This window comes from Myripristis murdjan, chromosome 6 (genome assembly GCF_902150065.1).
Source record: "Myripristis murdjan chromosome 6, fMyrMur1.1, whole genome shotgun sequence".
Classification (NCBI taxonomy): domain Eukaryota; kingdom Metazoa; phylum Chordata; class Actinopteri; order Holocentriformes; family Holocentridae; genus Myripristis; species Myripristis murdjan.
This window is the reverse complement of record NC_043985.1, coordinates 19,158,783-19,176,700: the sequence shown is the minus strand read 5'-3', so window position 1 is coordinate 19,176,700 and position 17,918 is coordinate 19,158,783. Positions and strand designations below refer to the sequence as shown.

General features: G+C 43.6%; 1 protein-coding gene across 2 annotated transcripts in view; it reads left to right on the top strand.

Moving 5' to 3' along the window:
* Positions 1–17,918, top strand: part of roraa (RAR-related orphan receptor A, paralog a) — a 177,637-nt gene that overhangs the window by 114,564 nt on the left and 45,155 nt on the right. Inside the window, exon 2 of one of the 2 annotated variants that reach the window (XM_030053264.1) lies at positions 1,089–1,118. In XM_030053264.1, coding sequence (XP_029909124.1) covers positions 1,089–1,118 — 30 coding nt within the window. Of the gene's footprint in view, positions 1–1,088; positions 1,119–15,821; positions 15,927–17,918 lie in introns of those variants that run through there. The other variant, XM_030053265.1, reaches the window with a different exon arrangement.

Sequence of the window (17,918 nt, the reverse complement as noted above, 5' to 3'; positions counted from 1 at the left end):
GATTACCGTTTGTTTTTCTCCATGCGTAATGTCACAGTCAGTCAGAACAGATGCTTTTGGCCCTGAGCACTGGAACAATGCTAGAGCTCCATCACGGACTGCCGGCCCCTAGGTGACTGTTTTCCCTCTTTCTGCTCAATGGAGTTGATATCAGATATTTGTTTCTGAGTGTGTGTGTGTGTGTGTGTGCATGTGTGTATGTATGTCTATAGGAGGCTGAAGGGCTTATTTGTTTTCCCCCTCGTTGCTCTTTGACTCGTTTCCTCTCAATCGTGTCTGAAACATTGTTATCTCCGGCCAGACGCCTTTTTCACAGAGAGTTATTGAATCATGTCAGCTCGCTGTCCCACGAGTTTCAAATGCAAGCTGTAGAAAAATTAGCCATTGCTTCCGCATGACAAGTGGGATCTATTAGTGTGCTCTCGCCCCGCAAAGCATGAGCATCCAGGGGGCCGCTAGGGACCATGGCTGGCTGTGCACTCGCCCGCGTCAGGCTCCTGGGGCATTAGACCAATGTTGCAGACAGGAGAGGCAGCCAGAGCAAGAGCCGGAGTGGCTCATTCGATGAGTTGACACCCGAAGGGGCGAGGAAGGGAAGGATGAGCAGTGGCAGCCCAGCTCCACCTCAGCCTCAGCCAAGGCACAGGTCTGACTCACTCTGAGGTCAAAGTGCCGCCGTCGCCTGCTCTGGGGAACAGGCTTAGTCATGTGCACAGGCCCAATCACCACGGTTGCTCAACGCATTAGCATTCCAAATGTTGTTGGTTTAGTATGAATTTTCATTAGCTGGCCACAGAGGATAGGGTTTCAACCACCTAGCTGTAGATGTTGATGTTGATGTTTTTCTTATAGCATGACTGTAGGTGGGACACCCGCATACACACATAACTGCTGCAGGCGTGTCACCCCGCTGACCTTGGACAGTGACAGTCTGCTGCACCACAGGGTTTTCTTCTTCATTGCCATTATCACTATCACAGTTAGAGTTGTGCACAGCTTCATGTAAATGAGATATTTGTGTGGGTATTTTATGGTTGTTTTAAATATATTTTTATTCATGGATTTTCATGTTTATTTTCTTTTTGCAGGTATCTCAGTAACAAAGAAGACACATACCTGTGAGTACAAAGGCTTTGTATTTATTCAGCTCCTGTTTCTGCATTACAGTTGTAAGGCTGTAGAAATTTCATTTTATTATTTTCTTTTTTCTTTTTTTTTTTTTTTTTACAATAAATAGAAACTTAATGTGGAGAAATAAAACTACTCATTTCATTTTATCCACGGTATCATAAAATTATTTATTTGTTTGTTTGTCTGTTTGTTTGTTTTTTTGTAGTTATGTTAACCCTTCTCCATTTCATCAGTGTCTGTACCCACACTGTTTTATGAATAAACCCCCAATAAGATCTGTGCCATCCCCTTTCACTGTTCAGTATTTCTCAATCTCCATCCTGGAGAGAATGTGATGATAACCCCAGAGAGGAAATTAAAATGCTATGCAGTCTTATGACTGCTCGATAATCATGCACTGTTAAAGCACCCAGTGTGCTGAAGCACCTTTGTTCTCTGCAAGGCCTTGCAGCTGAAAAACACGGATGTGGTGTTGTGTGGTTTGTAACCTTTGAGGCTGGGTTAACTACCAAGAGTGTGTATTCCTCAAGCACAGATCCTATCAGAGATATTGAAAGATACAGACACAGTATGTGACACTACATGCCTCACATGTGAGATACAAGGGCTCTTTGTAAACTCCAGGAGTGAGCGGGGCTCTGCCTCTCTAACCACCACTGCCTTTTCAATTTCAATCTGCTCATAAAGAATTGATGAGCAGTCTTACCTGTAGAAATCGATGATTTCCAAGAGATTTGTACTGAATTTTGACACTTGTGAAGTACAGTCGAAATGGCATGTAAAAAATCCTGTAGTGTACTGCTGTGTTGTGTGTGTGTGTGTGCATGTGTGTGTGTGTGTGCGTGTCTACCCCACTGTGTGAATAGAAGAGACTAGCCCTGAAGGCTATCCTTTCACTCTGATCACTCTGATGAAACTTGTGGAGAGGGAAGGCCAGAGGGCTTTTCTGTAAGAGCGGTCGGAGTGTTTCACATAGCGAGAGGCTGCATCCCACCCTGTAAAACACCCCGGCTGTTTCTTACATCAGACAGCAGGGTAAAGGATATGATCTTCTACATTAGACAGCCCTACCTGATTCCAACAGCCCCGTCAAAACAGCAGCACGATTGTGTGTTAAGCTATTTGCTCACCTCGAGGGGCTGTGGTGTTTGTTTGATGTGTGCTTGTGTGTGTATGTGTGTGTGTGTGTGCGTGAGAGAGTATATCTTCAAGGTAGAACAGAGCTGCTTTGACCCACCATCCACCGCCCCACTATCTTAATTAGTGCGGCGCTAAGCACCTCTACACCGGAAGGGGGCTCAAATCAAAGAGCATGATTTAGGAGTCTTGGGTTCAAAGCCCTGGGCAGAGACTGGACTACACTGCCTCATTTCAGTGAGAAATATTCAAATCTTGTCTATGTGAGGAAATCAAAGTAAAGCCCCTTAACAAGTAGTTGATTGCTCTGCCTCACAGGCAGGAAGCGGCTACAGAGCCTCGTCGAAGCTGTGTGCACAAGCGGAAGTTCAAGGGCCAGTTAATGGTCATTGAGTATGGTGAGAGGAGCATGGTGATTATGGCTGGTGAAGTGATAATGAGGGGCATCGCTCTACCCTGCATGGTTATAGTCAGGCTCTGGGTCTGTTCTTGTAGTGGAAACACTTCCCCGCTATGCCAGTCCACCTCTGCCTCTCGTAATGAGAACTAGGCAGTTTGTCTAAAGTGCATGTGCATGCATATGAGCGTGTTTGTGTGTGCGTTCACGAGGTCCTCCCAGTCCAACCCAGACCACAGGGATGGGCCGCGTCTCTGACTAACTCCCCACTCTGCCTGAGTGATCAAACCACTGGAAGCTCCCTGCCACGCCAGTCCCCTCATCAATATAAATTACAGGGGCAGCTGTTCACTGGCAGACGCTCTCCTCTCCTTTCCTCTCCTTTCCTCTCCTCTCCTCTCCTCTCTTCTCCTCTCTTCTCCTCTCCTCTCCTTTCCTCTCCTCTCCTCTCCTTTGTCTTTCTCCCTTCTGCTTTCCACCACACTTCAATTCACCTGGCTGGACTAATCATTGAGCCATAAGGAGGTGAAGTATTCTAGATGAAAACGGATACTTATATCATTGTGCCGATGAATGTGATGTCCTCTCCCCATTCAGGCTATTATATGGACTCACTTAGACAGATTTACTGTCTGTGGCCACAACCTATCTCCTCTCTGTCTCGCTCTGTCTCTCTCACTCTCTCTTTTCAGCACCCTCTCTTACCGCAAAGCTGTAATTCTCAGCAAAAAGTCAAGTGTGGTTTCCCTTTATGTTTTCTTGACAGTTTTATAGTCTTATGTTGTATGTAGTCTTACTTCATAAAAAAGGAAGCGTTCCTCATTTGCAGACCGCTGTTGCTAAATTTCAACCCTCATGAGTGAAAAAACTTAAACTTTTATATAAATATTTTTTATGACTCAAAAAAAAAAAAAAAAAAATGATGCTACTTGAAAATGTATCTGAAGAATTTATGATGATCACTGAAAAAAAGTTGCAGTGTTAATAAGTTATTTAGGTTCATTTTCAGTGTTAAAATCTTGTTTTTATTAAAACAAGAAAAGGAATTTGCTGGTGGGATAAGACAATACCACTTGCAGTTACACTTGTTTCAGGATTTTTTGTGGGAAACAAGCAGAAATATGTTGAAACAAGGCAGAATAAGGCAGATCAGCTCACTAGTATCGCGAAAATGACACTTGATCCAATAAAATTCTGGACACAAGTTGATTAGCATTTGGAAGCAAGCGGGATTATCTCATCCCACTGGCATATTTTTTTTTTCACTTGTTCTCTGAAAAACAATATTGTAAGACTGAATATGAGGCTAAATGACTTGTTGAGATGGAGATTTTGTTTTTCTTTCTTTCTTTTTTTGCAGTGATTGCCAAGATGCCTCCAAAAATTATTATTTTGGTGTTAGTGGTGTCAGCACAAATGGAAAAAAAAAGGAGCTGCCTTTGCATGGTGCTGTTAGTTTATTTTGCTTCAGCGTGGACACCAAATACAAACCATCACCTCCTCCTCCTCCTCCTCCTCCTCCTTGCCCGGCCGGGCGGTGTTACTGTGAGATGAGTTTCTGTTTGGACCTGTTGAGGGAGATGGCGTGGAGCGGAGGATCAGATGCACCAGCTGATTACACTGAGATTAGACGTCTCACCTCTAATCTACCATCAGCAGTCTGGGGCTCTGTCTCACAGCTCGGATAGCAGAGAGCTAGCTAGCGCACAGAGGGCGCACATACAGGTTGTCTAAGCAGGATGCTCTTCTTCGAACAGAGCAGATCTTCTGATTACATAGGCCTAATCCTCTCTCTCTCTTGCTCTCGTGCAGCTGTAGATGTACAATGCAGTGATGTCTGCAGACAGTTCAGACCATGATACGCAAAAAGAGATGAAGAGCTGGATAGCCACAATAATAATGTTGATTTTACACACTCTTGGATTTTGGAAGTGATAACACACAAATCTGGATCAGCTGACACCATTGAAGTAGACAGTATATTTTGAAGAGGTCAGAAGTTGGTAGCAGGATGTGTATGTAGTGTGTCTGGGTATCGAATGGCCAGCGGGAGGCAGTAGCACAAATGTGACTCTGGTAAATGAGTCTTGCAGACACGCTGTACAAAGTCCCAGTGTTTTCCACACTGTATTTATCTCCATCGCGGTGACAGACGGCTTACACTGATTGAGAAGCATGGCTTTGCCCCTGCATCCTCATTTATTTGCCAGCTCCATGTATTGAGTTCCTCTCCTCAGAGATCTACTTTCACACAGTACATCCAATCTGCTTTTAAGTGAGCTAGATGATTAAGATGCCACTGCGCTCCCTTCAAAAAACAGCGCACAATTACACCACTCATTATGAAACCCGACTTTCTTAGAATTATAGAGCCATAGTATTGCGGATGCCGTGCACAATGCGACTATCGCGCCTTTGAATGCCTCTCTCTTTACGCTACACCCAACAAAATAGTCGGGTGTATGTTTGAAAAATATGCAAACAACATTATTAATCCCAATAATGCTCTCTGTGTTCAGCATGGCAAGCTGATGGGTCTTACCCTTGTAAAGCATCTGCTTTACCTCTTATTATGGCATAGCAGCTCCCACTTGACTTTCTCAGTCGTAGAATGCTAATGTATTGGCTCTGTGAGTTGAGGTATTTTCAGTTAATCAAACATGAGATTTATGGTCCTTAATAGTGCTGTACAGTGCCAATTTAGGAGAATAATATGTCCCAGTTGCTGTCTAATTTTGCTTGGCAACAGGCGTACTCCTGTGGAATCGCCCGGGGCAGTGTGAGTTGTCTCTGCATAGCTCAGTGTTCCATGCTCAGTGGTTGTTTGAAGGTGTTTCATCACATTGTTGCCTTGATTCAGCTCTGTAGGGATTTGTTAGTTGCACTCATGTGGGAAGTGCATCCAGTACATTGTTAAGCTAGGGCTGATAATGAAGATCAGCCAGCCAGAGTCCCCTGAGCTACATGGAGAGAGATAGTCTAGTGAGACGCGCAGCGCAGACACACTGGAACGGGACGAGCACACACAGCAATACACACAGACGCAGAGGAATCGTCAGCGCAAGGCATACAACGCTGAATGGTGCTGTGGTGTTTTACCGTATATAAACAATACAGCGGATTATTAACAAATACGTTGCTGCCGTTCAGAGGTATTCAGAATTTATAACGTTTGTGTTTAGCATAGTTTAGCAATCACCACTTTAATGTTGCTGGGTTTTTGTTTTTTTTTTTGGTCCTTTTTGTTTTGTTGTTTTTTTGTTGTTTTTGTTGTTTTTGTTTTTTTGTTTTTTATTTTAACAATTGAAATCAACAATACGGGGGCCCAGTAAATGCAGCCACTTGTTCTCTGGTAAAGTTATTTGATTCTCAGCGTGGTACTGGAACTCGTTTCCTCTTCTCCCAGAGCAGCATTGAACACTTAAATTGACACAATCTTTTTTTTCCCCCCTCTCTCTCTCTGTACTATAGGTTATGTTTCATCTTACTCTATTTTGTTTGTTCCACAAAAAAGAGTATTTTCTTTTTGGACATTTTGGTTTAATCCATAATAGACAGCTATTTTTTTTCTGAAATAGGTCAGTGTAATCACAACAGTGAGGGATGGACAGTCACTGTAAAAGGGAAATCAATAGAGCTATCTATTTGTCGTAAACCAGGCCAGCATGATTTTTCTCCATTTTTCCTCTCCTGCCATACTTTTTTTCCTCTCCCACACAATATGGCAGGCCTTCATTTTTCAGTAAAAGCATTATGTCTGCCATTTTGTAAAATTGCAAATGGCCTTTGTACATGCACTTTCTTTGCATAAGTTTCTCAGGGTAGGGAGGCTTCTTTTTTATCGCCTCCTGGGGGCCCAGTGTGTTTTAAAAGGAGGAGAGTGGTGAGGGGAGCCGTAGGGGTGTGCGGCAGCTCTTTGTGGGGATGGGTGGGTGGTTGGGGTGGGGGCGCGGGGGCTGCTTTTGTGGGCTCTTAATCTGGTTCTTCTCTTGGTGCCGGCTCTTTCAGAGAATTTGAGCTGCGGCGTAGAGAGGCCTCGTCAGCTTTTCCTCACCCTGTCCCTTTGTGTCTCACCCAAAACTGAAAGCCCCTGTCTTGAAGTGTTGTCAGACCAGAAAACAAGAGTAAGTGACATGTGACAAGGACACAATGCTTGGATGGGCCAGCCTAAGTAAGTGGCCCCATCTGCTGTAGGCGATTTCTCTTCTGCCGGCTGCCTGCCGCCTCAGGTGAGCGGGGCCGGCGAGTGAGGGCTGCGCTGAGATGGCTGAGGCTGTGCCAGGGCAGGCAGTTGGCATGGCTGGGAGGGCAGGGCCAGCCACACAGCCACACACTTGCCGTGGCACACAGTCGGCCAGCCTTGCACAAGCGCAGGTTATCCGTCACTCATCAGGTTTCCTGTGCCTCATCACTTTCCCATGGTGCACACACGCTCAGCACAGGACAAGAGTGTCAGCATGTAATGAAAGGTTTGATTCATGGAGGGCGACAGAAGCGGAGGTCATGGAGCTCCTCCAGATATGATCCTGACTGATGCTGACGGGAAAGCTTTAAGATGGGGGCCATAATTAAATGTCCTTGCGCCATCGTCAAGTTCTTGTGTCGCAGCCGTACACACACAAGCAGTCGTTTTGTGCACAGAGCCTCTCTCCCTGACCGGCATGTGCAGTATCAGGTGTCTTCACTCGGAAAAATTAAAAGCTTTTGTTTTCTTCTTCGATAACATGGAAAAAAAATCTTCCATCCTGTTGTCAGAAATATTCCATTCTTGGCTTTTTAAATTGTAATGGCTATGAAAATGCAGATGTATTATCATGTGTGAGTAATGGGGTGTATAATTAACATATATAATTTAATTCCTGAATTATTCAGATTGAATGTTGTGAATAAACCATGCAATTAGTAAGATGTAATGGCATTTTTTTTTTTTTTTCGGAGTATTTCTTAAGCAGCGTTCCAGGTTGAGTAATATCATCACAGGGCTATCCAGAAGAAATTATATATCAAAACACAACGAACAAGATTGCGTACGGAACATCCAGTGTTTATTGAAATTGATTTAGATACATTTAAAGTGAGGCTGATATTATACCTACAAGCGGCATCCTCCTGTTCAGATGCTGAAGTAGGAAAAAAAAAAGTTACATCTACCGAGAAGAAAGCAGAAGTGCTCACAAAAGCTTTCGTGATATTATACATTGACATTTGTGCTGATCGCATTGTGCACATTTTGTTGAATACGCTTTATTAGAGAAATGCTGTTTTTTTTCCCTGTTGCTATTAATTTGTGTTTCTGTGGGTGTGCAGAGTGAGAACAGAGGAATGTGGTTAACCCATTGTGAAGTTAGCCCTTATCATTAAGATTCTACAGATAACAGGCATGCGGATTTCTACTGCTCAGCATTATAGGATCCCAGACATCAAAGGCAGGTTTTCATTCTACTGTGTCTGCAGCAGAGTGAATAAAAAAACAGGCAGGGAGATATGGAGTCAGGAAAATAAGGCAGATTGGGAGAAAAGAGGAGAGCAAGGGAGGATGTATGCACTACCTGCTGGTGTGTCAGGTGACACAATGCTCTATAATATGTTTGGTGCCACAGAGGGTCCCTCCTGCATACTTAGCTCCTTGCTAAATTGGTGTCCTCTCTGATTAAGTGGCACAGTCCTTAATAATGCTGTGGCTGACTGCGGGTTGGTTCACTTTAAAGATCAAGTTCATTTCTCACCATGGTCATTAAAGCACAGGTCTGTGTAATTCAAATCAATTCACTTATGTTTTTTTTTTTGTTTTTTTTTTGTCTGTTTGTTTTTGTTTCCTCTCCTCTCCAGCTTATAACAACATTACCTGGCGTCACATACTTTCATGTAGCCCTATTTTATATTTAAGCGCATACGATGGCACTATCAATTACATTTTGCTTTGTGCAAATCTCGTAATAGTATTTCCAATTCTATTACATAGATATTACAATGAAGTTCCCCTTAATTCAGATTACTTTCTCTTTCAGCATGGTACCATTATGCCCTTGCCATTACATCAGAGTGAGCTGTTCTACAGTGAGAGTATTGAATGTAGAAGAGAGAGAAATATGCTGTTCTCCAGTATTGTGCTGGATTACAGAATCAAGGTCGACTCACAAGACACAGAGCAGCATTATCCCTTAATCCTGTGTTTTGGTTTCAAATAGCCTTTTTACACCTAATCTTCACAAGTAAAATGACAAACATGAATACTGAGGTAGGTATTTAAGTGTGCATTACCTGCAGTGTTAAGGTCAAAGGCTTATGCTGACTTAAAGTGGCTCTATATTTCATGAAAGAACAGACGATCATGTGTTTGTTACTTATTTTGTTGCGCCTGTATTACAGAAGACTAGGGAGTCTTGTGATGAAATTCCCTCAGGCTGTTTCAGATGGAAATGTCTGGGAACTTCTTATCCAAACTCTGAATCATTTCTTGTCTTTGTATTTACACTCTGGAAGACTTTAAATGAAGATTTTCTCTCCCTCTCGCTTTAACCTCTCACCAAGTTTCATGCGGTCCGCTCTATTTGGGCAGTGGGAGGACAAGCTTCACTGAGTCAACAGATAAACTGTGTACACCACTTACAGCGCGAGGCAGTGTATCCCCTTGACCAGGCTGGTCTTAGTGTGTCCGTCAGCCTCAGCTGTGGCAGAGCCGGAGGAAACTTAAAGGTGCTGTGAAAGACTAAAAGTGGGCCAGCCGCTGCTGCCTCCTGTTGACCTACCTTGTTCAGAGGGTCCAGGTACAGACTGATGACAGGACTCCTCCTCAGCGGACCACATTACTAATGTGTGAGGGTGCAAGAGGAGCACACCCAGTGATGAATCACTCCCCTGCACCCATGGCATCCTCATAAGTCAAGAGTAAAAGTGTTGAGAGTGCGCTCACTAAAAGAGCTCCTCCATCCCGTCCACCACAGAGAAAGTCCAGTGGAAGGGGGGAAGGGAGAAGGCTAAGTGGTGCACATCGGGCATAGCCTGAAGATCTACCTCAATCTTGAGGAAAATACAAGTCCCTCTGGTGGGTCACTTGTTTTTATAAAGCTCTGAGAACTTAGGAAAAGTTACTTTCATGCTTGAGTGGCGCTCCTTTTTAATAAATGAGTGTAATCTACGTTGCGTTGTTCTAGACGGCCTCGCCGGGCCAACTACATTACCTGAAGTCACAGAGAGAACATTAAATATGTGTTAGTTTAAGCTAAAACCGTTTGCGTTTGAGGGTTTCTACACCGAGCAGTCACAAGAAAAGGCACTGCCTCATTATTCACTTTAGCGTTTCATGAGATCGTTCAGAGTAAATGGAGAGTGTGTACGGAGTGAATTTAAAGCTTTTAAAATATAATTTTACAGAAAACAACTTTCACGTCTAAATCATTGGATAGCACTGTTTATTACTCTGTTTTCTTCTTTCTTTCTAGCCTTAAGCCAGAAGGTTAACTATTTTAGTTTACACGCCTGCCTCCCCCCAGAGTTGATGTTGGGCTATATTGGTGATGTTGGGGGAGTGTGTAAGTTTGACGCTAGGTAATACATCACACACTCCGGGGGGTCTCCCTGGTATGCTCCTCAATAATGAAGTTCATTCGTTAACTTCTCCCTCAAAGGCCAAGTTCCCCTGCTGCCCTTTTCAACAGCCATTCCAACTCTTACTAGAGTCACCCCACCAAAGGAAAAAAAAAAACACATCATCATGCTTTTCCCCTTGACAGGCTCAGTGGCTGCCTTTGCAGGGCATGAAGAATAAGCAGGTCCATTACCAATCCCTCATGCCTGGTTATAGCCATAATTATCACAGGGAAAATGACCTGCTCTGTTTGGTTTGCCGTAGAGGGGCTGTGCCTTCCTAATCACCTCCTCCTTCCCTCCTGTCGTCCTCATGCCACGGAGATGGAGCTGGTTTTGGAAGAGTCTTGCCAGTTCATTAGAATTCACAGGGTTCCACCTCCCTGCCTAGCCAGGCTAAGCCTCTCACACAGGCTGCCATGCCTGCGATAATCTCCCCTCCTCTCTCCCTTTCGCTCCTTTTCTCTCTATCCTCCTATCCCTTTCCTTTCTGTCCCCAAGGGCAGCCTCGCACAAAAGAGATGCAGCGCAATTCATTGTTAAATCTGATTTCTATTGATCTACTGAAAAATTATTTCACTAGATATATGGCAGCACTCTACCGGTGCTGATGAACTATCCTTAACGCTGCCTTTTTCCTGCGATAAACCAAAAAAATCACTATTTTTCCCATCAATTAATTGGCAGCTCTTGTCGAATAAAATTACTTCTGTGTGAATGAAAAAACATGTACTTTTGTGTCTACATCTCTTACAGTATTATAAGACATATGAGAGTCCTATTTTGATTAGGTTGTATCAATCAAAATGAACAGCCAGAGTGCAGATTGTAAACACTTTTGGAGCTGCTGTGACAAAATGTAATGTACCCAAAGACTAGAGGAATGAGCCTGACACTAATTTTAAATCTAACAGAGAAATAACAACAACAACAACAACAACTAGCCATTACTGTACAAAATAGCAACCAAAAAGCAGCTGGGGGCGTTTGATGTTTTCAATTTAAGTAGTTCAGTGCTTATCATATTGTTTACTGCCTGTTGTCACCATCTCACTCATACCTGGAAGGGGCCAATTAATTTGGAGCAGACATGCAAGTGTGCCTGAAACAATCTGAGTCTTGGTCAATCCATGGAGGACAAATCGGCTATGCTGCCATAGCGACACAATGTTTTTTTTTTTTTTTTTTTAATATTCTAAACATAATTAATTGGTTTGATTCAGTTGATTTGGAAACACCAGACGTTTTTTTTTTTTTTTAAATCGTTCAATCAAAGATTAAATTTGTGTTGTAAACATAAAAAATAGATTGAGATTTAGCTCTATAAATAAACGGTGACAGTAAAACACTAAGAGGCTATAGCCTTGTCAAACATTTACTGTGCTATTGTGTTGTTGACTGTGTGATTACACGACAGTTGACAGGTGTACACTTCACCTATGTAGGATTTATTGTCTTTTATATCTTCTCCTCTCAGCCTTGATGTTCTATAAATATTGTGCGTGTGTATGTGTGTGAGAAATAGTGTGTCAGTGTGTATGCAGATGCACTCGCCCGTGTCTATATTTACTTGTGTCCATCTAGTTTGTGTGTACTGTGTGTTTGTCTGTGTGTGTGTGTCTCTAAGAAGTGCTGAAAAGGGCAAAGGCAAAAGAGAAGCGCCACCGATCAGTGTGTGTGAGTGTAGTGAGCGTAGTGGTTAGACTTACCTACAGCTGCTTTGCTAGACAAGAGACGCTTTGCCACACCGTGGTGCTCCGTGCAAAATCCATTACCCATAATGAGTTAACAGCATTTCCTGTAGCTACACATTATACCATGAAATTCGGGCACGTCAGCGACACGTATGTTTCTAAACTCTCTCTGCTCTTATTTAAACTTGTCTGTAAACGCTGCAGTCCCCGGTCCTCTTGATGTAACCCAATAGTGTCCTCTATTTTCACTGAAATAGATATTCCCTTTGTTGTCTGTGTGATTTATTGAAGTCTTCCCCACAAGTGGAAGCCCTCAGGAAATTGCCTGGAATGGCCCTAAATTGGTTTATGATTGTCTGGTGTGGGCCAGTGCTGTTATAGTTCTAATATTATGCCCTCCACTCCTTGGCATCTATATTAAATTGATCTGTATTGTTTTCATGGAGTGCCTGTTGGACCTTGTTAATTCTACCGCTGCTTCGGGCTGGTGGTGCAGCTTCGAATGTGCAGGTGGCTCTGCAGTGGAGTGTAGCCCTCTCCTGTGGCTCTCAGGACTCTGAAATGTCTCATAATGGGCACTCATAGTCAGGAAGTCCGTCACTATTATGCACCGGGGGTCAAAGGCCACTGAGCGCAACATGACACTGAATCTCTGTGGTGTTGGGAGTCTGGTCCAGATCAGTAAGAGTTAATGTGCATCAGCCGCGTGGTGAGTCCGTGCATGGAATGGCTACTGACAGACTGCTAATGAGGCCATTATCAGCTCTGGTCCTTGCTCTCCTTCGGGGGCACCAGTGAACGCTCTGCACCTCATCTCAATTGAATTCCATTCCTCAGCGCTTGTTTACAGTAAATACGTTTGCTTGAATTAATCCGAGAGAATGGTGAGACGCTTTGACCGGGCTGGTTTTAATGCAGAAATTCGGTGTGGTGGGCCTGGTTCAGCCCGGTTTCTATATATACGCTCTAAACTGTAGCGAGAAAGTCCAAAACAGCTCTTTCATTTTGGAATCATGATGCGTTTACTATCAGGATTTACGTTCCATACTCATTGCGGTGAAGAATGATTGACTTAAATGATGGTATTGATTATCCATCACTGCACTCACACTCACAGACATTTGACCGTCAGTGGCTTTGTGGCTTAATCAATGCTCTAATGAATTAAGTATCACCAGTATATTGGCGTACTGTCACAGGTAATGTGGAGCAGTGAAGGCAGAGTGCCATCAAATGAACATCTTTCCTTAGGGAGGCCTGGGCTTTCAAACATGATCATGTAGACAGCTGTATGCGTGTTGTGCAACTAAAAGGGGACAACAATGTGAATATTGGTGTACACAGCCTGCCTTAACTGAGTGTTAGTGGTGTTTGCTGTCAAAAAATGTACCCTGCACCATGCTGCATCATACCGATAAACTGGAGGAGTAGAAAAGGCAGGCCAGTAGACAGTGAAACCCTGTGAGGTCTAAGAATAGGACCGGCTCTCCAAAACACGATTCAAAGTTGATAGCTCTTTGAAAAGCTTTGTAAAATGCTTCTCTACTGGGATACAGAAATCTCATTCTAGCAGATTTTTTGTGTGTGCCACCTGCCCACATATTTTAGTGTGACATTTCTCGGGTTTTTTTTATTGATTGAAGTGGCCAGTGAGTGGTTTCACAATCCTTTTAACTTTAGGAAAAAATAACTCTCTGATATTCACCATGTAGATTGTGCAGAGACAAACTCAAACCATGCACTCTTCCCACTCCCTCCTCACACTTAGATAGTGCTGAAGATCTTTCCCTCCTCTCAGATGCACTCAGATAACCAACCAGCAATCTAAAACCCTGCTATTATCACAGTTGTGTGTCTGTGTGTTTGCGTGTGTGTTTATACACATCTGCATAGCCAGGTCGGGGGCACCCCAGAGGCTAAGCCATGCAGTTTTATAAACAAGAGCTCAGCCACAATGCACTGAGCCATGGTTGGTTCTAGACTGATTGATACTGCAGTCAGTTTCGCAGGGCCGACCACAGATAGTGGCAGTTAAACATGTCCCCGCGTGGGCCTGCGTCCTGACTCATCTGGTGAACTTTGAAGATCTTGTGGTGAGACGCCAACATAGAAAAAAACAACAGCCATGCAGTCACTGACATCACATTGTTTGTAACTGTTTCCCAGGGTCTGTCTTCCCCTCATTTGAATCCCAGGCACGCTTCATTTGATGCTATCAGCTGCTGAATGATATTTTGTTCATTAGACGGTGTGCAATGAGAGACCAGTGTTGACACAACATGAGTTAATGTGTTTAGTGCCCCTAATGGATCATAGAGGTCCTAATGAAACATTGTCATTGGAAGATTTATGGTGCCAGCAGTAGGGCCCTCATTTCCACCTAATATGTGACTATAAGTACTTTTATTCAATGAACAAAATAGCTCTGATGCAATAGGGGACATTGAATGAATGTAGATGTAGTGTATAACAGGAATAAACAAATGGAAAACTGTTTGCCACTGTTTTGTTGCTATAATGAAATGCCTGCATCGTGGAAGCATTATAATAATTTCACCGCAGAAATACAGTGTTGCAGTGGTTATTGTCAAACAGCTATACAAGATGTCAACTGTCTGCACAAATCACCTAATCTGAACAGTTGATGATGCCATTATTAGTTTTTGACAGTGAAATTGAGATTTCAAACACTGCTATGTCAGAAACTGAGGCAATGAAATGTTTGTTATTTGTCTTGAGACGAGATGATTTGAGTACCAGCTTACTTATGGAAATTCCAAATGCAACGTGGTTATTGGCCAGGGCTGGATTGCACTAAAACCAGAATATTGTATCAGAGAGAGCCAGCTGGTTAGGAGTCAGAACAGATTATCATATGAGAGAGGATGAGCGAGGAGAGGGGGAGGAGAGAGAGAGAGAGAGAGACACAGAGAGAGAGAGACACAGAGAGGGAGAGAGAGAGAGAGAGAGAGAGAGAGAGAGAGAGAGAGAGAGAGAACAAGCCAGAGAGAGGTAGAGACTGAAATGGAAAGCAGGAGTCGAGAGAGAGAGAGAGGCACAGGAGGGATGGGGAAGAAATGATAGGAAGAAACTCATCCTCCGGTCGCCGTGGGGTGGAGGGGATCATCCAAACCCTTCCGTCACTATCTCCCCTTCCTCACCTGTCAAAGAAGTGTGTGAGAGCAGTTGGAGTGTAAGAGAGAGGGGCATGTGGGTCCTCTGAGGGGTCAGAGGCAGAGGGTGAAGCTCCACTCATCTGAGCTCTGTGGAGGGCCCACCGCTGCTCGCTGACATCTGGCCTCACACGGATCACTCATATCTACAGACAGAGAGGAGGAGAGGAAAGGAGAGGGAAATGCCTCGATTATTCAGCTGCAGAAAAATTACATATCCTTTTATCCATCCTCTCCGATCTTCTCTTTCATTCCATCTCTTTCTTTTGCTCTCTCTGTATCTCATATTTTTTATGCCCCCTGCTTCGCCAGCTTGCATTTTATCCCCTATGTGACTTTTTGCCTTATCCTTGACATTGCGTCATTTAAAAAAGCACAAAACCAAGAGAGGGGCAAGAGGCAGAACAGGGCATGAAAAAGTGATGTCTACTAGGACAGGTTCTGACTTTATCCTTGCACTAGAAGATAAGCAATAGAAGATAGTGAGAGTGTGCTGTGTCTAGCAAGCCAGCAGACAAGGCTCTGACTGCAATCAGTGGGAAAAGGGCCAGCTTCCCTGCCTGAGCTCTCAGCGCCCCTACTGGCTGCATGCTGTGCCAATCAAAGGCTGGTGGGCGGGGTGCAGTCAGACATGAACACTGATGTCACAGTCACATGGATTCTGGTGTGGTCATGCTCGGAGGCTGTGAGACAGAGCTGTGCTGGCCAGCTGCTGCTGAGACAGCAGTGGAAGGCTTTGCGCTGGTGATAGTGTTCTCTTATGGACTCGGAGCTTAATGATGTATTTTGTGATTTCAGCTATGAAAGGTAAGAGCAAAATGCATGCTGATCCTGCACCCAGAGTAACAAGTAGGGAAGTGCGGCTCCTCTATTCATAGCCTGCCAACTCTTAACATTTCAGTTGCAAGGCGTGAGTGTGACAGGGGGAGAGAGAGAGTGAGAGAGAGAAAGAGAGAGAGAGAAGGCGAGAGAGAGAGAGTCATACAGTACCACGGTGCCTCTGAATGTGTGCAAGTGAATTAAGCTGTGTTAATATCTCTTCATGCATGAGCAGATTTTCTTTTTTTCTTAATTCAGAGTGAGAAATTGAGCTAGAAATGCTAAACTTATAGAAGATCTGTAATGGTGTGTTGGCTGTTGGAGTTGAATAGTGATTTTAGTCTTCTTAGTGTGGGCTTTCTCAGTGCTGGAGTTACGTGGGGTACTAAAGAAACCACAGCCAGTGTGATCGTTGCCCTGATATGCCTCTGACAAGAATCATCGTCCTGTAGCTCTTGAGCTGCAGAGCAGAAGTTTTTTTGGCATAGATGCAAGGCAACATGCAGGGATGGGGGATTGGGGGTGGGGGTGGGGGCACAGGGGGGCCGGGTGTGTGTGGGGGGGGTTCCTGTCGCTGTTCCTCTCTCCTCCGTTCTTAATCCTGTTGTTCCAGTCCAGAGGACGTGTCTGTTCCGAGGGAAGATGTGCGTGGCAGTGCTGAACGTGGGTCGCAGACGGGCGACGAGGCGCTGGCGCGACTGGCAGCCTGTGATCCTTTGAGTTGATACTGGTGCATATGTGTATATATCTGCGTGTGTGTGTGTGTGTGTGTGTGTGTTGTGTTCCACTGACCTATTTTTTGGGTAGTCGGGTTTACATGTGTGGCCATGAGAGCAGGACTGGGTCCTCCCAGTCGCTGTGATGTTGATCTAGCATGCTTAATCCCAGCTCTTCCACCCCCTCCATCATACAGGCACACATGCGCACACACACACATGCTCGCAGACAGATACTGAAAGCGCAGTCAAACATACAGTATACACACATACACACACACACACACACTTATCTCATGCATGCTTGCACACACACACACAGACATGCACCCACACACACATACAAAATCATGCCTTTTCACACACATAAATACACTCTCATTCATCCATGTACAAAAACATGAACAGGCTTAACCAAACATATGTGCTCATAACCACACATGATGCTTTCACATACAATAAGCACAGCGAAGCACAGACAGCTGTCATTTTGTGTTAAATGAGCGATATCGGTAATGGAATTTTTTTTATTTGATACATGCTGCTTCTTTACCTTTCCATCTGTCCCACAACATTTTTTTTTTAAATATTCACTGTTGTGCAAAAACAGCAGTGGACTATGTGCCAAATCCTGCATTACTGTCGAGAAAAACACATGCATGAATAGATAATATATGAAAATAATTAATTTTCATGGAATATGTAACGTATTAGTAAGATTCATATTCGAATATATAATTAGTAATATTTATAGTGACCATAGTAATATTAAAAAACTCTCTTTCCCATTTTATTTTATACTTTCACATGTTTAATTACGCCATGGTGGTATTGCTGAGTGTCCCTAGCATGAGACTGACGGGTTCTGAGAGAGTAGATAAAATATAACTCTGATAAAATATAACTCTGTATATGCAGTTGAGAGAATTTTTTATTCTATTGATCACGATGTGTGAGAATTCATTCATGACGTGAGACTAGTCAGTTCACAGTTATTTGTGAAATGTGTCACTTGTGTTAAATTGAAGAGGAGTGCAGTCCTGTAGCTTATTTTCAGAGAGACAGCTCTGAATGATAGCCTTTGACCTCATGTCCTTTATATGCAGTTTATTGAGAAGATCGTTTTATTCTTTATGAAATGCAAGAATCATATGTCTTGCTGGGTATATGCAGTGGACTTATCAATGTCTGAATTCCTGTTTTTTTATTGCCACAACTTAGTAAGATTCAGAATATGATATAACTGTGAATAGTTTTTGAAAGG